Here is a 20,897-nt window from a genome sequence, read left to right on the forward strand (position 1 = left end):
CAACTATTATAGCACATAAGTTGCATCCGGAATCATTATCACTTCACAACATGGACTTTAATATTTAATATGGCCTCAGAGCAGGTTGGGATTGTTGCCCTTAAAATAGAACTTGCATATAGTGAGATGGGTAATAGAATCAAATAAAGTTTTTATTCCTCAAGAGGCCACAGTTGTTGGGAAGACCTTTGACTGTAACCCCTACACCAACAGGAAAAGGACTGTATTACGTATTAACGGAGAACTGTTGAGGCTCCACAAAAAGCTATCTTCATTTTAATCCCAATAAAACACATGGTTCTCTTTGTAGACTCTTTCTGGGTCAGCTGACAGTGATTCGAAAACAGGATTATTTCCTTGTGTTTATCACCCATGTACTTTGTGTATCTCTATCTGCTCAGCATAAACACTTCACAAGACAAAAGGGCTATTTTGTGTTGCCTCCAAGAATGGTCTAAATCAGCCAGACTGTTTGCTTAGTCAACAGCCAACAGCACACCACTTCAACTGATGTTCAAGATTGTTTCTGTAATTCAAGAGTACTGGCAAATCTTGAGACGCAAGCATTCATTCCTCTCATCTTGAGACACAATTTTCAAGCTGTTATTCATCACAATTTGTATCACTTATCTGATCACAATCAACAACAAGCTATCACAACAGGGTGATTGTTGCTTTCAGCTGGTCGCTCTGTTGGTTATGTCAGGGTCACAACAGATCAGTTTTTAGGTTTGAAAAATGTAAAACTGACAGGGCACAGTGTCAAAACATTGTCAGCACAAGCATTAAAGTTGCAATTTATAATTGATGACCTGCCATCAGATTAATGTAGCATTAACAACTCTTTCACCTGCCGTATTCAATATTTGTCATGTGTTGTTAGCTAAAAGTTAAAGCTGCTAATAATCAGCGTTTTTACATTATCTATGGATGATCTCACTACGCTGTTGGTTATAACCTGAAAACACTGCCCGTTTTAGTCACTTTCAGCTCATTGTTTTGGAAATTTTCCAATTTTGGTTCTCTGCCAAACTGCAGACAAAGTTTGCAGTTTAGGAGCCAGATATTTCCCTCAAGAGTTGATAGAGACCTCATCCAGAGCTAAAAGAAGACACTGATCACTGATCAGGTAGCAGAAACAAAACTCAAAATGAATAACGTGATTAACTTGACTTAACTTTAGGCTGGTTAAAAACTCTTTGACAATCTATTAACTATTAACTTAATTTCACACAAATCATGTGAACTAGTGCTCATCACCAAACCAGTTTAGTTAATTCGTCCATGGTCTCTCTTCTTTACAGGTCTACCTGCCATGTTGCTCTTGAATATTATGAAAACTGCTCACTCCATCCAAACGACCTCTGCAATCTTTTTCAACACATACATATTTGATAGTTTGTTTTTAGAAATTTGTCTTATAAGATGGCATGTTTTCCATGTCTTCATGATACCTGCATGCGTCTGCAGGGCTCAGGTCTGTCAAAACAGAAAATCATTAGCTTGAGAGTGAAAGTTTTGCCAAAACACGAGCGTAATTAATGCACCACTTTGCTAAAGTGCTAGTCCACTGTCAGCAAGTCAATCTTGAAAGAGCAGACAGAGAAGCAGTTTGTGGTTTGGTTTAAGCAATTACAACAAATTTTAAATGAACATTGCACTCCATATTTCATAACCAGCTTTCATGCTTCCCTTTTCACTGAGTTTGACTCAATAATTAATCAGAGTTTACATGCAATATTAATATGCTGTTTATAAATGCGTCTGGCCGCAGGCTACTATCTTCAGATGAAGATGAACAGTAGTCAAAGACAAAAGACGTTTTGATAACATTTATTCGTGTTACGGAAAATGACAAGCAAAACAGAGACAATGTGAAGAACTGACATGAAACAAAAGAGAGGAGATGACAAACAGTACGCAGAGGAAACAGGATGGATGAGAGGAGAGGAGGGAAATCCCTACAACAACTTGAAACACCTGAGACTTGTGAAAGAGACAAAAAAGAAATTGGCACACTGAACTTCAACTGAACACAAGCCAGCACAACCAACCACCAAACTGACACCGCGCTGCAGGCACAAGAAGACATCGAGTATTGTGTGTTTACAAGCATCTAAGTTGGAAGATGTAAACAATACCTATCTGTCTATCCCGAGAGAGGGGGAGAATTTTAATAGAGCGTGACACTGAGATATTTTTGGAGCGAATAAAGTAGAGAGAGGTTTTTTTGATTGCCCAAACCTAGACTGGGGCTCTCAGCAGGCAGTGGGCTGTTGATAATCCTTAATTAGAAAATAAATTCCAGAGGCAGGAAATTGTCCCGTCCTTTCCACACCTGCAGCAACTCAAAGCCGGCAGGGGAGGACTCAGCTGTTTTCTCTCACAAACCGCTCCATTTACCTCTCTGTTGGCGAACACGGCGAGCGTGAAATGGCAGCAAGCAGAGAAAGCAGTGACACTGACAGATTTTTTATTTTTTGTGGCCTACTGTGATCATGCAGTTCGACACCAAGTAGTATCCCTTCTTTTTCTGCCTTACCAAACTAACTTTATTGTATTCTATCTCTCATGCTTCAGGTGAGGTGGAGGTTATTTACGTTGACTGATGAGATTATAATCCATCATTTTTCCAATCCAGCAGAATGCGATACTCTTAGGTGTGCTTGTTTTACCAATCGTTTGGAGTCTTATCCGACCAATTCACAAAAGATTTGCTCATCCTGACAGCTGAAGGAGAAATCCCAATTTGGAGCCTACTGGGGTGTGATGATAAGAGAAAATTATCTGGTTTGTGTGAAATGTTTACAAAGGCTTCTAGTGTTTGTTGTTTTTTTCAGTCTTAACTTTTCCTTCCTTGTCTCTGCAGCATAAAGAACGTGACACCCAAAGTGGGTGCAGAGGAGACCCACGACGCCATTCGGCGAGCCTTCGACGTTTGGCAAAACGTGACGCCGCTGCGCTTTGAGGCTGTGCCCTACAGCGAGCTGGAGAGGTCGAAGAAAGACGTGGACATCACCATCATCTTCGCTTCAGGTTTCCATGGCGACAGCTCACCCTTCGACGGCGAGGGGGGATTCCTGGCCCACGCCTACTTTCCAGGGCCGGGAATAGGAGGCGACACACACTTTGACTCCGATGAGCCGTGGACACTGGGCAACCCCAACCATGACGGTGAGCAACACATTTGCAACAGAGGTCTTTAGCCATACGAAACTAGACTGTTTATCTATGTAGATGGTAATTAAGTTATTAAATCAATAATATATATTCTATATATACATTTCCAACATATCTACTCAAAACAAAACCACATGTTTTGACACTGTGCCAGTAAATCTGATGTTTTCCATCGTAATGCCTGCTGGATATTGTTTTCGCTGCTCCGTGTGCTGCAGATCTCTGGTCTGCCCTAGTACGCTTTAAGTCCAGTCTATTGAAACTTTCTCAGTCCTGTTTCTTCAACAATATCCGAGCCTGCTAGCATACATCGCCCCCTGTGAACTATAGTAATCACATCACCACTTGCTCCACTGTGACCCCGAGCTTGTGCCCTAGCTAGAGTATTTGGCCTCAGAGCTTTCTCTCTTGTCAGGCTGTATGTAAAGCCTTTAACGGGGTCTGTCTGTCATGCTATAGTGTGGTTTGCATGTTGAGCAGCTGTGTTGCTGTTTGACACTGTGCTGTCATCCAACAGATCCCTACTTGTGTGTGTGTTTGTGTGGCATCAGTGGCAGCCAGTTGACCTCTGAACTGTTCACAGCCTTCAGCGTGGTGATGAAAAGGCTTTGAGACGAGTAGATGGAGAAACAGATGGAGAGAAGATAGGAAGAAAGAGAAAATACTGTCAAAGAGACATAATACATGTAAAATAGAGTGTATATCATATATTATTATAAAGGTAAATAGAGCAAAGAAACTCTAAGCAAGTAAAGTGAAAGTTAAAATGATTCTTGACCGGATGCTTGTCGCAGCAGGACAACATGCTTCGAATATCTCAGATTGAAAAAGATACACAAGCTTTCATCTTTGAAATCCTCTTCTAATCTGAGGGGCGAGCCTGCCCTGCGGACCACTGAGACACCAAGAGCAGTCATGGCTCTTACTGACTCATGAGTCACAAGAGTGACAGAGATGACTGAGCGAGAGAAAAGGAGACACTACTAAGAAATAAGGACCCAAATGAGAGGCAAAAAAAAAAAAGCCAACTTACTAGAAGGAAGGCAGTCGAAGATAAGAGAGAATGGCAAAGTATCTCTAGACAAATATTGGAGGTTCAAGAGCTCACAAGAGAGACCAACGTAGAGGGAAAGACTGAGGAAGCAGTGAGAAGTAAAGAAAACATTTGAAGAGGAAAGGGGAGAGAGAGGAGAGCAGAGGAGACGAGATGAGTGGGAGCTGTTGAGCACTATGCGTTGGAAATAGAAGTGAGGAAGTTGCTGTCGAAGACAGAATTTTAAGTAGGAGCAGAGGGGCTTTTGTCGGCTTAGATAATATGTTGTGAACGGCTATATTTAAGGCCTTTGAGAACTTGTAGTTTGATCAAAGTGACAACAATCACTCCTGCCGGTTGAATAACACGATGGAAGTGATAACGATAACCCCAAGTCAACGCCACTGCTGTTTCACTGACTGCATGATCCGTTCATAAAAAGTCATATTAGACATGTCGAAACACATGTGCGGGTAAAGATCCACTCTGAGCACGTCCTCACACACACAAACACACACACACACACTTTGTTGTCGTTCCTGCCTTAGAGGAAGGAGAAGCAGCACTCACTGAAGGCTATGATTCACTCCCTTCAAACAAACTCACACACTGTCTCTCTACCCCTCAATGCAATATTAATACAGCCCCGCTGCGGCCCACACTTCTATGAAAACATCCCATAATGCATGCAGTTCTATTACGCACTCTCCAGCTGGCTTTCTTTCCAAATATGAACATGCACTGGCTGTATCCTGACTGCTCGCCGTGGCGGGGGGTGCTCTTATTCCTGCACAATGACTAGTGTTACACGGAGCTGAATTTCTGAAGCCTCGTACAGCTACTACTCTGTATTCCAGCTAGATTGTTGTTTTTTTGTCTTGGCACGATAGCAACACCTCTGTGGCAGCGTGTAGATTTTGGCAGGCGAAAACATAAGAAATCTGTAAGATAATAGCGCTGCAGGTATTACTAATGTTACTACTAATAATTAAACACAGTCATGTTTCAGTGTGTGCTGTTGTACCAGTGTATTTATCGGCTTGATATGTCATGACACAGTCTTGTGATGTGATATCGACACTCTGCTGTGTTTCAGAGTCAGCGGCGCTTTCTTTTCTTTCCGTGAACACGTTTAAACTCTCGGCAGGTTATACTGCACTGACAATGAGAAGATGTGTGTGTTGGTGTGTATATGTGTGTGTGTGTGTGTGTGTGTGTGTGTTCACTTTGGTAACGATTTCTAGGTTTCTTTTTAAGGTCTGATATTAATACTCAACCATAATTGAAATATATTGAACCACTCTTCAGTTTTAAAATAAACACATACAAACATCTGAAGGCTTGAATAAAGATACTTTACAAATGAGCAATAAACTGTATCTGAAATGAATAAAAGAGTAAATAGAAACATAAATATTGAGCATTAAATATCATTAAATCATTTAAAATTGCGATAAAGGTGCATAAAACTATGATAAAGTTCAGCTCAGAGAAAAGTCTGACTGACTAAAATAATGATGCATACTGCTCTGCCGTTTCTTTATGCCGGGTGGTATATTTTCCTCACATCATACAGATATCATAATGTACTTTAATTATACCCTATGCTATAATTATATACTTGATTAATGATTTGTGCATTGCAAAATTACATGTTCTAAGATACTGTCATTATTGTGGGTCAGATATTGTGATCGCATTGTTTTGTAATTTCTCAGACGTGCTGTATATATTTGATTATAAATACCAAAAAAAGGTTTTGTGGTTTGGGATTTTTGTCTCATTAATATTAAGAAGCTCTTTTATGATCTGAGAGATGCATGACCAGGTCAGTCACAGGTGACAGATTTTAGCCTACAAGGACATTGGTTCAAAGTGGGCAGTGCTTGTGGCTTTATAGTTGTGACGTCATAACAATACAGAAGTCTTGACTGGTCGTCAAAATATCTGCCAACTGAGGTAGATAACTATATATTTCCAATACATTTCCACCTCCTCTCTCTTCCTGTATCCTTGCTGTGTAGGGAACAACTGGGACTGATGTAATTTCAGCACATATTGCCGTGTGTCTGGCTTTCCCTTCTCTCTTTCTCGTCTCTCTTTTTTTATCTTGCCTCTCTGTCTTTTTTTTTTTTTCGTGCTTTTAAAAGTTCCAACTACACACTCGCTGGCACACACTGGAGATGAGCTCTTGTCCAGTAAGCTGCCCGTGCCTGTCATACCTAATCCCTGCCATGCTGTTGTCGAGGAGGATCAGTCGCCGTGGCGACTGCTGCCAGCATCACGCCACGGTTGTTTTTGTAGTTTTGCATGATACTGTCACTGATGCACACTGGAGGATTAATCTCATCTCTGCATTGAGATAAACACGTGCATACACGTGTTTAAGTGCTTGCACACACGCATGCATTTGAGGATAGAGGATTACTCAAAAGTTATATTCAGTGGCATTTCAGCGCACACAGCAGAATAAGGTTCTTATTAGGATTAGCTAATGGTATTTTAACAGACACACAGTCTGCTTTCTGTATGTTCTATATGCTTTTATCATAGAAGAGAAGGTGGTGTCTGAAAAAGACAGCTAACTACACCAGGGAGGCAAAAGTAAAACAACGTTGTATATTTTAAGTAGTTATTCGTCTCCAGCATGGAGTTTGCATTCGTCTGCTGGCGCCTGAATGCCTCCTGGCTGTTTTTGAAAGAACTTCCTCCTGTGTCTTACTGCCTCATCATCTTCATCGAGACAGTAATTTGACTGTAGACGTGATTATCTCAGAATTAGAATCACAATCAACATAATCACCTGGATTAGTCCGCTGTCTTTTCTTTTATCTCCAGTTTGAGCTTTTAATTTGATCTCCTGTCGCTCAAAACAAGAACAAATAAATCATACCTCCATGCAGCATGCTATGGATATTCAAGCATTGTGTGCATGTTAGGATGAAATAATAGAAAATGAAAATGATCATGGTTCCAGCTTCTCAAAGGTTAGAATATATTCCCTTTTTCTATGTTTTAGATTATTATAAATTGAATATATTTGGGTTTTGACTGTAGCTCAAACAAAAAAAGTAATTTTTAACCTTGGGAATAATATTTATTGTTCTGACATTTTTAAAGACAAAGACATTAATCGAGAAAATCATTCAGTCTCCTGATAATGATAAAAACACCCTGACTGTAGCAGTTTGTTGGACTCTTTTCATTTCATTTTTATCTTCTTATCTCAGCTGGATAGCAGCAGCATCATCCAGGGATTTGAGAAACCTTTTTCACAAAACTATGTACAGTGAAAGGTGCCACGTTGCTGCAAACATGTTTAGCACAGATCTGTCCGATATAACCAAATCACGGTGGCTAAAAATGTGCTGTGGGGGGGAGTAATGCAGAATGATCAGGAAATTCCTGGGAAGTGAATCTCACATACATCCTCAGTCAGGCCTGTGTTATTGCTTCTACTTCACACTGTCCTCTCTCTCTCTCTCTCTGTGTGTGTGTGTGTGTGTGTGTGTGTGTGTGGTAACAAGTTCTGTGGTTGACAGTGGACATAATCACACCGCACGTGTCAAACCTCAGTGGCAGATCCTTTTATGTGCAGCATGTCATGCCTGAAAAGAGTTCAGAGGACCAGAGAGTGAAGAGGGTTTGACACAGAGGTTTGAAGAAATCCTTTTTTATGAAGGCTAACCGACAGGATTTACCCATTTTCATTTCCCTCCCTTTTTCCATCCCCTTGTTCGCTACAAAGTGTGTGTCAGCCTTTGGTGCTGCTTTAAAGCAACAGGGCTTGCAGTCAAGGGAAAGGATTTGTTTAAGCAATATTTAAATGAACAAACATTTCCAACAGTGGATTACAGAAGTCCTTTCGGCTTGAGGAAATTGTTTGTCGGTTTTCTACCATCATAATTAAACTCAGTTCATATCTGATCGGTCTTGTTACAAATCTCCAGTTTCTTGTGTCCTTCTGCATGCAAAGACCAAATCCTTGTTGATTTTAAATTGAGAAACATCCCAGGTGGTGTGAACTGTTAATAAAAAATAACATTATGTAACCTGTTTCGTGCATCAGTTCCTCGTCCTTCATTCTCAGTATTTTTTTTCTCTTGCCTTTGAGCTGTCAAAGAAGGACAAAGCCCCCCCCCTCTACATTCCTCTCCCTCTCAGCCTATCTCATTTTATCATTCACTGTCAGAATTCACACTTTATTGTGCAAAATGAAAGCTGCAAGCTTATTTTAGCCAGGATGATGCACAGAAAGAGACGACCATGAAGGATGGAGATGGATGATCAGCCAATATCCCCATTGAGAGTTCAACATCCCTGTGGGCAAAACAGAGTAGTGGTCTTGGAGCTCCTACAGCTGCCCTACATTCTCAGACTGCTTGGCTTTAGAGGCTGATGGATGAATAGCTGTGAGGGATCAATAGATGGAAGGAGAGAGATGGATGCATGGGAGAACAAACTAAAGACATAATAGGATATGATGGGGGAGGGCAGAGGTTGGATAGGAAAATTATGCAGGTATGTTTGGATGAAACATCAAGCATGAAATGTTTGAACAAAGGTGAAATCGGGATGCAGAGCGCTGCAGGGCAGAGAGGAGAGGATTGTGGAAGGATTTAGTGTGAACATAGGATAAGGAAGAAGAAAGGCTGGAACTGGAGATCGAGATGATTAGATTGTCTTTTCATCAGAGCTCAACGTGCCACGATCATTTTTTAAAGGGAGCGCATTTGCAGAAGCCTTTTTTGTTGTTGTTGTTGTTGCGTAAAAATGGGGAAAAAAAAAAAAGGAAAAGAGACGCTCATCCATGTTTTATCACAAGGTCATCTTTGTGGGGTGAGGCCGCCGTGTTTCTCTTTGTGAAAAATCAAAGCGATGCATGCTGGAATAGATAAGACAGATTCCATTTTGTCTTTCAGTCACACTGAGGCTGATTGGATTTTACAAAAAAATAACAACTTGGCACCAAGATATAAAATAAAAAATTCGCTGCCCCTGCATACCATGACTGTATATAAACATCCAGCCTCACCCTGAGGGTGACTTATAAGGCCTGGTATTCCTTCAAGGACATCCAACTTCTTGTAAGTGAAAACTATGTAACATAACACAGCATGCGAGCTAGACCTACACACAGGAAATGAGAGATTCCAGGGCTTTATTATTTTCTTCACCCTTGCCCCCAAAATGAGCCAAAGAGGTTAGAAAAACACACTGTCACCAGGAGGAAAAATACGCCAATAATTTATGTTTCCTGGTATTGGGAGTAGATAACAGGGGCTGAGTTGGTGGGATACTCAGTAACAGAATGATGATTGGCTGCAGGAGGGGATGTTGGGATGGGCTCAGCATTGATCAGCTGATTGAGTGACGGCCGTAGGAGAAAGCTCAGCTCATTGGCGTCGATTGGCAGAACGGTCAATCATTGACTGCAACACGATTGTACATTCAAAGCTGGTGTCATTTTGGGCGTTTTTACCAGACGATGAAAGGAGATCAATCTTTGGTTAGTTAGCAGTGGACAGTGCATGGTATTGTAATGAAAGAGACGACAGAAGAATAACAAAGAGGAGGGAACCAGAGATGTTAGAACAGCATGAGGATAAAGGAAGAGATGTTGAGGAGCAGAGGAGCATATGGTGTCCTTGCAGGTTTATTTTTAGGTTGTTACTCCTACTGGGTGATGAGAAGGAAGCAGTCAACTGCCTTATTCACCCCGTTTCTCGTTTTCTTTTGTTCCTCCCTTGTCACTCTCATGCTCACTCTCTCCATTAAGTTCAGGGGGTTTAGCTGGCATGACGCTTTGTGTGTTTTCCAAAGCACTTGTACAGTTTCAGTTTCAAAAGAAATTGGCTGAAAACAAACCTGATTTATGTATGCGAAAGAAAGAAAGAAAGAAAGAAAGAAAGAAAGAAAGAAAGAAAGAAAAAAAGAAAGAAACCCACTTGATATTTCCTGCTTGCTGTCTTTTTTTTGGGGCAGGCAGTAATGCAGATAACAGCCAGCACTAGCTCAGAGTGAAGAGTAATTTCTTCTTGCTGTCCAGACATTAAAATTACAGTGTTTCGGAATGTTTTCAGAGGTTAAGTTTGTCTGAGAGTGACGTCGTCTGCTGTCGGACTGTGCCCGTTCAGCCTGTACATCGTCACAGTCTTTTTTAGGTTTCTTATCAGGTATTTTGGTCAGTTCCATTCCTGCAAGTGATGTATTTTTGTTTTTCTTTAGTTATAATATGATCTAATGCTCCGAATGACAGTTTTCTGGGTGTCGTGTGTTTGGCTGAGGTTTGCTATGTCAACATGCAAACTCTTGTTGGTGTTCTTAGTAGGGCAGGGCTTAAACATGTTAAGGGGTACAGTCACTATTTTTGATGTGGCTCCAGATTTTTTTAAATGTTAAGGACATTAACCTCATGTCCTGAAAGCAAAGAATGAGCTTTCGAAGCTCTGGGCAGAACTGGCGTGAGTTATAGTTAGATTTGTGTCCTAATAATTTTGAGACAGTGGGAGAGACTGGAGCTACATATCTTAGTCCTATAAACTCTGGCTATCGCAGTCTATTTCCAGTATGATTCATTATATAGTGTCAACATTTTCTGTTTTAGTGCAACACATTAAGTGTATTATTTTGCAACACTTGTCTTAGAACAAGATGAAACTGATTTTTTTTGGAAAACATTTGTTTCTTCCTCAGAAGTGTAATGCAAAAACAAATTTCAGTAGATTTCTGATTAGAATTGAATCCTCAGAGGTATTAAAAAAAAATACTATAAATTTTAAAACTGTGCAGTGTTTTTTTTATCATTTTCCGCCTATACAAAATTATACATATTTTCCCTTCCAACTAGATATTTTTTAGAAAATTAGTTTTGCCCTAACTGTAACTGTCAGGGTGTAAGTCTGGCAGTAATTAAGAGGGTCTCATATAAGTTCTTCTTTAGTGATAAGCAAGTGCATCATCTGCATAAAGTAGGACTTAAATTACATGCAGTATTTGTAAGTTTTCTAGGATAATAATTATTTATCAAGACAAACTTTGATTAAAATATTCACAAAGAAAAAAAATATATATCAAATCTCGGGTTTTTGGCTCCAAGCTCTCGCTAAATTAAAGGGTACAGAAAAGTTTAATAACTTTAATAACTTTTTCAAGGTTGTTCAGCTTCTCAGAAAACTGTCCTCCCTTCTGTAAAGATCGTGAATCTTTCCTGTGTCCTTCTGTCTCTATCTTTGTCCCTCCATCTCTCCGACTTTGCCGCTTGCCTCCCTCTATCTCTGTGAGAAAATAAATGGGGAGAATAGGACACTTTTTTTTTTCTTACCACAGGAGCAGATCTTTATCTTTTACTGGAAGCATGTGTACGTGCGAGTGCTGAGGACGTCCAGCACGGCTGCATTTGGGCAGGCAGTAGGAACAGTATTGATGGTTGGGTTACTGTAAGTAGAAGAGTTTGTGGGAGGACACAGGCGGTAAAACAGCACATAAAACTACACACACACACAAACACACACACAAAGATTTGAAGGGTGTTGGAACAACTCACTACCTTGTAGGTAGTTTATCTCAAGGATGCAGTGTGACAGTTGACATTACATGATGTAACACTGTGATATGATACAGTGCTATGTAATAGATCAGTATAAGATACTACATGATGCAGTCTAGGAGCATGATGAATGTACTTGTACAGTGCTACACATAGACATATGCTATGCAATACAGAGCACACAGTATATCTGTGAGATATGGTAATACAAACAGCTCAGTATGTTCAAGGAGCTGCAGCAAATGTTCTATAGAGGATCTTGTTCTGCCCCAGGCTTCGCCTCTCAGCAACATAAACTGTCCTAACCTGGTTTTTGGGGCAGTATATGGCCTGAATGCAGACACTATACAGGGGTCAGAAAAATACTGCTACTTTCTTTAAATCTTTTTTTTGAGTAAAAACATGAATAATCTCCAAAAAAAGACACTACAATTGAACATCTGTCTACTGTAATGTAGTACAAGACAGTGCTCTATTGAGTAAACATGCAAATACAACATTATCCACCATTGAAACCACATGGGATGTTACGTAAGTATAGTGCCGTAATAATGCAGCAAATCTCTTTTGTGTTAGATGTTTGAATTTGCTTGATACAGCACCTTTTAATACCTTGTTTATGGTGTGTGGAAATATCTCTGGTGGTTACATAATCATTTTAACTTAATTTCCAGCTATGAATATCACTTATGAGAAAAGAAAAGAGATTTAAATCACTGCGTTCACACAAAGAAAGTGAAATGAAGAGAAAAGAAAGCAGAGATATCACCATGCGTTCCTGCCCACCAGGCTGCCACTAGAAATAGACGGCCGCCTACTGACAGCAGCATCAACTTCCACGTGGGCGGCAGTACTCTCTTCCGCCCCCACACATGAATACACACACGCACACACGTACACTCTCAGAAGCACGCGCACACAGGCAAATCGCGCACCTGGGGAGACTTGCCCTCCCACTAGTCAGTCAGATGCTCTCATAAACTCATACCCATAATCCTTAGCAAACAAATAGTGTAAACAGTCCTACCTAGGGTACGTCTCCCTCTGAGAGCACACAGATTATCTCAGTTCAAGGAATATCACTTGCGTCTTCGGGGATGTATGATATTTGCCTGGTTTTATATAGAAAATATAAAGTAGCCATGTTATTATCAGTTACACATTTCTAAGGGAACATTTTTAAGGATGCTTAGGCACAATAATGATCCACTGAGAAGCATCATGAATAAAAATATCACTCTTTGTCAGGATTTGGAACAAAATGTGTTGTCTACAAACCCAGACTGTTACTTATAGCTTACCTACATTAAGTCCCCGGGCATTAAACTCTGTGACACATCCACAAAGGCAGCATTTGTCTGTAAACATCCCAGTTGTAGTTCTGCATTCTGAAGAAAGTCTCGCAATAATGCGGTCATTGATCCTGCCATAGAAGAAAGAAGGGTTTGGCAGCTGTTTAAAAGCAGTGAAGATTTTCTTTTACTTAACAAGAAGGTAGAAAAAAAATGGAAATGGCTATGTTTTTTGAGACCTGAAAGGGTTTGAAGTGTCAGTCGAGGTGGAAGGATTGAAATGAGAAATATCAGTTAAAGCGAAAGAGATGAAGGCAGCTAAAACATCAGTTGATGCATAAAAACCGAAAGCCGTAGAACTGCCGATTGAGGAGTAAAAGATGAAAGCAGTTGAAATATCAGTTGACACTTAGTGGTGAAAGTAGTTCAAATTTCAGCTGAAGTGAAAACTTCAACTTCTTTCAGCACCTCCAATTTAACTGATATTTTACACCTACTGCCACTTCAACTTTAACTTTGTACTAAGAATCGACAGGAGATATGTCAGTTGGCAACTGTAGAGAAGCGGGGAACTTTTTTTCCCTTTTTTTTGTAAAAGCCAGGCATTTATAAAAAGTCGAAAATTTACAGGGTGGGTCATCACTTGTTGGCTGAACTTGAACTCGAAGAATCTTAATAACCTAAGGAAGGTCCAAAGCGATGTCCATGGCCATATTCAAAGAGTATTAGCGACATTTAGCAGATCTGTATTATATTTTTCTCTCATTTTGGGTATTGTAGCTTCATTTAACATTCTGTTACTATCATTTCTCTGCCTCGTTCGCTGATACAAGTTGAGTTTAGAAAGTTTCCTCCAGCATTTTTGTGGTAACATTCGTGTTTGCTATGTCCACAGATACAGCTGCAGAAGTCTGTGCGAGCGATCTTGTGAAACGCACATGTGCACACACAATTGCTTGCGAATGCATTATTAATGATTAATGATCACATTTAAAATGTACACACATCCCCGTCTCGCTCACAGGTGCTGCACAGAGATAAACATGACAAGAATAAAGGATGACCTCTCCTTGGCAGCATTTTTTCCTTCTTTCTGCTGGTTTATTTACCTCAAGTCCACAGGAACGGCCAATATTTGGATCCCTGGCAACGTTCCACACACAGAATTTCAGTCTGTAGCAGTCTGTAAATAAATAATTACTCCAGCGTACATATGTTGCTCCCATCAGTCGGGGTTTAGTTCTCTGACAAGCTTGTGAGAATTAAGTGTAATAGATTCAACAGCACAAGTGTTGCTCAACCAATGTCAACAGCCTAAAGCGAACTAAAGCAGAGAGGGAGAAAAGGCAGACAGAGAGTAAAAGGATAGAAGATGAGGGGAGGGAGGAGAGCAAGTAAAACAACAGACCGCTCTCCTCTATAGGATAGTGTAGCTCAATGGATAGTACATGATACTGATACTGCCAGGGTAAGGGTTTAGATCAACACTTAGGCTAACTGTGCCAAAGTTTCCACAGGTCATGGCATTTTATTTTTTTTAAATATCATATAACATATTCCAATAACAAAAAGTCAAAGAAAATGATAACTTTAATGTGAAGTGTTAGAAGTTCAGGGATCTTTGCAGATTGGTAACACTTTTATCACATCCAGTGGTGTTTTATTCATTTGTAGAGAGACCTGGACTCTTGCCTGAGAACTTCTCAAAGCAGAAAAAGTCCTTCAGTTTGTGAATATTATTAAAGTGTTTGCATCTTATCTAAGATCTGCAGTGCTCATAAATAAAAATCTAGTTGAGTCTAGAGTGTCTTGCGACTGTGATCCCAGGATTACTAATACAAATAATTGTTTAAGGCTGCAACAAACCATTTATTATCCACTATTAACCTGTTGATCATTTTCTCAATGAATGAATGAATTCGTTTTTTGGTCTGTAAGATGGTGAAAAATGGTGATCCCTGTTTCCCAAAGCCCAAGATGAGGTCTTCAAATGTCTTTGTCCACAACTCCAAAACATTCAGTTTATTTTCGTAAAAACCAGGAAATATATTCGAGAAGCTGAAATCAGAGAATTTGGACACATTTTTTAAATATTATAATTGCACATGCGCATGTAAGCTCTCTCCATGTTGACTGTGTGGCATAGTTTCATATATGCTACAGTCACACTAAGTTTCAGTTTTCATGTTTTATCATTATTCTAATTGTCTTCTGGCTACAGTGGCCACTAAAAGTTGTGCATCTTTACTTTAATGGTTGTAGTGGTAGTCAGTGTGGTAAGGAGTCACATCTAATCCTAATTTATGCTGCAAATGCATCATCTGCCAACATTGTTTAAAATTATGCATGCAACAAACCAAAAGGGAATGACACATTCACTCCAGCTGGGATATCGTAATTCCTGGAATTTCACATCTAAAAAACTTGTTGTTAATACATGTGGTGCTGTTTGGCACAAGTTGATTTGGTGAAATGAACCAAATGGCACACTGAGTTTCTGTTTTGTCCTGTGAGGGCATGTTGGAAGCAGAGAGACTGTGAAAGTGAAGCGAGCAGAATGCAGCCATTGTACTTTGGCTGCTTTCTTCACAATGGTCACTCTGTCAAGTCAGGCACACAGCTCCGGTTTGACAGCCAGCAGAGCACTGTGAGCCCGGGGCCCTCTGAGCCAGGCACTGAACCACTGGGCTGAGATCCTCTGGCAGCTTGTCAGTACAGCACAGCACAGCACTCCTGGACGGCCAGTGCTCTCATTGACTCTCTGTTTCACTGTCTCTGCTGCCTCTCTGGACTTTCTGCTTTTCCTTCTCACTTCACATATATCCAGCTTCCTTCAGGGTCAAGGCTGTTCTGATTTCTGATGACGTGCCGGCTCCGAAAAACAACATCCAGTGTCAGTATGGTGAACTTCACCTCGGCTAGTGGATAACAGCTGATTTCCTTCCTTTTCCTTTTTCCTGCTCTCCACTGTGGAGCTCTCAGTCGGAATCAGGACAGTAGAATACATATCACCAGCTTACTTAGCATTTTAGCTTCATCAAAACCAATGATTTAGATAGATAAAACTGTTCAAGAGCCATCCCTTTTATTCAATGTTACTTTGACGCAGATAAAAGATTTGTTTTGGCACTACTGTAGAAATAAATGATTCAGTATGGAGGCTAGTGAGATATTTCACCCTAGTAAAGTGATGCACAACTCAACTAATTTGAACTAATAAACTAAAAAGAAATCCTCATATTGATTCAGCTCTACCACCTGAACACTAGCCTACATGTTGAAGTTGAGCGAGCATGAAAACTAGTAACCAAGTGAGCAGAGCAAGCTAGCAATTAGCCAAAAGTACTATATAAACAGTTAAAACATCAACCTTCTGCCACTTTAAGGCCACATTCAGACCAAATCAGGCACAGGGCTGTGAGACGTGGCTGATGGGAGTGTGTCTATTTGTGTTGAGTGTAACTGCTGTGAAACTTTATTTCGTTGATTAACTGGCTTTCTTGATACCAGCGCTCCCTCACTCTAATTCACTGTTCTTGTCACTCAACCAGTGCTCACTCTTTCCGATTTAGAAGCAGGTACATTAAATAAACAAAGCCAGAAGACATCATGTACAGTAACAGAGTTTAGTCCATTAATCCAACAGTGACATTTCAGGTTAAATGTGGAGGGTTTGACCAGTGGCCTAAATGCGGCTTAAGTGGTGGTAGTACAAATGCAAACGACCAAACTAACTCATTTGGAGCATGATAGGTGTGTTGTAGAAGGGTTGTTTAAGTTCATCCAACAGAGCTGTGGAGGAACATCGGTCAAAACAGTAGTTTCTACACTGCCCCATTGCCCGAAAAAGGTGTTAATCGCTTTTTCAGGTACGTTCCTGAAAATGCATTCAACACCTTTTCTGCATTTACTTTATCACGCAGCACTGTTTTGGTAAGTTTTTCCAAGACCAATAAAGTACAGTGTCAGCCACTCAGGGAGTTGTGGGAGCTGAACAATGGGAAACATTTGAGGTCCTCCAGGACAAAGAGAGCGCTTATGCTTGCTTAGACTTGGACGGCAAAACAACAGCAACAAGATAGCAGCAGTAACAGTCGCAGCTGTGTTTTCTAAAGAATGGGTGGAGGAGTTATAAAATTGTTGGTCTCTGCTGGGCATCCTCTTCTGTGCAGTTGGAGGAGTTAGGGTTGTTCTGGCTTTGTTTGCGGGCTTTCACTAGTTCAGGATGTTGATGTGCTGTTTTTGAAAGGCTTCCTGACTGGAGAGAAGAAAAAAAAAAACGTTCCCTTGATAGCGCTGGTAATTTGTCTACACTGGACAAAAAAAGACCAGAGTGATAACGAACATCCGAAAAAGCCTCTAATTAGGGAACAGACAAGCCAAAAAGTGGACAGCCTGCTGGTCGCCCGTGCTTGTAGCTGACGTCAGATGTCATGTGGTGAGCCGCGGGCACTTATTTAAACAGTAAGGAAGCAGAGAGGGTTACAGGCCCCTGGAGGCCAACGCTGACAACCTGAGCTATTACTGCAATTGAACAGCGGTGTCCAAGGCTCCGTATCTGATTTGTGTGCCAGCGTGTGTGTTTATCTTTGTGTGTTTATGTCTGAAACCCGGTATTCCCATGTCATGTGCGCCTCCAGCCAGCAGATGGGCTGTAGCAGTGGCATGTGCAGGGAGCCAGTAAATTATGGCGAAAGGGCCAGGTAGAGGTTTCTGGATTCTAATCACAACCCCTGTTTACTTTACTGCAACCCTGTGGGTAAAGACAGAGAGAGGTACGTCTGATCATAAATCTCCAGTGACTCTCCTCCTCCACCTCTTCCACTCTGTCTTCCTTTCTTTATTTTTCTTGTTTGTTTTTTTTTTTTTTTCCTCTCTTCCTTCTCGGCTACACTATCTCATTAGCAGCAACCTTGACCTATCCTGAGGAGAGTGTCGACAAGACTGCTGCTGCCGCTGGCTGCTACTCTGATCATTGCCCACTTAACATGAAAAAAAAAAAATCAACAGTGCTGAAATTTGTGCTTATTTTTATGCTGAATTCTCGGGCATAGCAGCGGATGGCACAGATGAGAGTGATGAATCACAGTGTGGTGGAAATATAAGACTCGCTGTCTCTTCTTTTTCCCCCAGAAACAAACAAACTAAAAAAAAAAATCTGTTGGCCTCAGTGGGTTATCACACAAGCCCTGCTGAGCTTTGTAATGTATTTCATCTCCCGGCATTGTTTTCTTCAACTCTGTCCTGCTGCTGAAGCCCTCTCGCTCTATTTTCTGCTTAACATTTTGTGTCTGGGGCCGAGGCATGGCCACTGTGAGGAGGGTGACGTTGCAAACGCCAAGGCCAGAGGTTACAGGATAATTCATCATCTCCATCTTTTGCGATTTCTGGAACATTGGAACATCTTCCAAAGATAACAAATAGTCTCAAGCCTTATCGTTTTCCTCGCCTCAGTTTTTCCCCTTCTCTTTATCATCCTGTTGGGTTTTTTTCCACTTTTCCTCACGCAGTCGTCGCTCCAAGTGCCCTTTCTCCTCACTTTACCTCACCTTTTTTATCTCTCTATTTATCTACTCTTTTGAATCTTTTGTCTCCCACTCATCTCCTCCTCCCTCCCATAACTTTTTTTTCCCATTGCCTTCATCTTGCCTCTTTTCTCATTCTTGTACACTATCCACTCGCATTCCCGCTTTGTTTCTTTCATCCTTCGCTTTCTGCTTCATACCCTCCCCTCCGTCTCTTTTCCACCATCCCTTGTGTAGGCTCTGTATACCTTTCAGCTGATAATTAGCCAGGCAGTACAAACTGTCTCGGCTTTGTTTGTGGCCCCGGGGCCAACAGGACGTCCCCGTCTACCACAGCGTAACTTACATAAGCAACCGACTCAAAGTGACAACGCCAACCTCAAATGGCCACCAGAGGCAGAGACAGACTCAAGATTGCGGGATGGAACAAGATGGAGGTGGAAGAAGACAGACGGTCTTTCTATTTACTCAACAGCTGATGTGACCTGGGCGTCTGTCATTAGGACTTGCACTGGTACTGCTCTGATGTACTTGTATTGTACATGAAGAACTTTAGTAGCATGTACTTTAGCACTGATGTTGCATTTTCAGAGCATAATTGGATCAGTTTAATACATAAACTCAATACTTGTGCTTGACACAATACTGTATGCCTTTTTAAAGCGTTATTTGGCAAGCAGTTCTACCAAAACAATTCATCCATCAAATTGTGTGTAGTGTTTTCGTAGATGGGTGTTGTAATTACAGTACGACACAGCAGAAAGTCTAAGGCCTCCATTCACTCCTATTACATTATGGTCAATTTGTTTTCATTTGATTTTTAAGTAATTCCAAAATTACGCCTGTCAGCATCAGCACACTCATCAATCACACATTTTCTTCAGGGCGTGCTTCTGTAGTTGACAATCCTTAGCACCAATCATCATGTTTTTGTGCAGTGATTGCACTGATGTCTGTACAGCAATTAATTTAACATTATTTCTGCGTTTCAAACTGCTTCATTGAGCACTTCTACCCCTCTGCTCCCACCGCCATCGCAGGAAATGGCCTAGAGAATGGTCTTCAGCTGCAGAGGAGTGTGACCCCAATTCCTCCACAAGTGATTCCTAAATCACTGAGCTGTTTCTCTCTTCTTTTTATCTCCTCCCCGCCTCTCTTTATTTGCTATAAACTCTATCTCCAGACACTTGTTCAATATTACAAGCTTGCATAAATTTGGCCTCACTTTCTGTACTTCTCCAATTTTTACAAGCCATCTATTTTCATTGGAAGAATTTGGCCAAACGATAGAGCTTTTTCAGCAAAACTCTGGATATTAATACAGCCTGTCCTTTCACGCCTGTGCAGTGGAGGGCTTTACATCAACCCTATAAAGACTCGTTGGCATTTATACAGTCAAATATCCTTCACAAGGTTCCAATTAAGCCATTCCTCTGTGGTAGTTTAGTCCGTAAATTCTTAAACATTGTACCGTACCTGATAAGAAGTGATCTGAATCACCGTCTGTATCTGCTGATCCGTTATTCATGTGACAGATTTGCAGTAGATAAGTGCCTTTAGTTGGAATCGCAATGAATAAGTGATGCTCTTTTTCATTCCTGTCGGGTTTATAAGGAAGAGAAAAGGATAAAACTGAAAAAGGATGGCAGTTGTTAGAGCATCGGAGGGTCAAACTTGAAAACACGATTTAGATCTTGTGCAAAACATTTGACAAGCCTAATTCCAAACCTCTTTTTTTTTTTTTACTTTAAATTTGTGTGTTTTAATGCCAAAAGATGAGTTTATCATAATTTTGTTCATGATAGTGTAAAAGGTTTTCCTTAAGTAAAGTAGTGACATGTATTTTTAGGCATTCAATGTCTCCTTGGAATCAGGTTAATAGCTTCCTGCAGACACCCAGTGTACTATTATAAATTATACATAAGACATAGCAGTCTAACCCTAATTGTACACCCATGAGTTTCTCAACAATGATGATGAGTTTCTTTATGGGTCGGTTTTGACATCTTGGCAAAAGATCAGAGCGGGGGCAGAGGAGGAGTGGTTTCTGTTGTTGTTTTGGTTGCCAGTGACGTCAGTTGAGGAACTTGAATGGGGCACGGAGGGGCGGCTTTAAATCCCAAATATCCAAATCTAATACAGTTGGGACTGGGTTGGGGCTTGGCTGTCGGCCACAGAGGGTTTCTGAGTCAAAAGGTCAATCCAGTGTAGTCATCAGCTTACCACAGCTCGAGACTAATTACAGCATGTAGGGTTTTTTATGCTCTGCGAGGGGGAGTGTGTGTGTACATTCATGTGTGTACAGGCCTGTTTCTGTG

General features: G+C 40.8%; 1 protein-coding gene across 2 annotated transcripts in view; it reads left to right on the plus strand.

The window, feature by feature from the left end:
• The window catches only part of mmp16a (matrix metallopeptidase 16a (membrane-inserted)), a 69,254-nt gene that overhangs the window by 21,825 nt on the left and 26,532 nt on the right, over positions 1-20,897 (plus strand). For both annotated transcript variants that reach the window (XM_019274849.2, XM_019274850.2), the window contains one exon: positions 2,870-3,174. In XM_019274849.2, coding sequence (XP_019130394.1) covers positions 2,870-3,174 — 305 coding nt within the window. The remainder of the gene's footprint in view (positions 1-2,869; positions 3,175-20,897) is intronic.

Source organism: Larimichthys crocea, chromosome XXIII (genome assembly GCF_000972845.2).
Source record: "Larimichthys crocea isolate SSNF chromosome XXIII, L_crocea_2.0, whole genome shotgun sequence".
Taxonomy (NCBI): Eukaryota; Metazoa; Chordata; class Actinopteri; family Sciaenidae; genus Larimichthys; species Larimichthys crocea.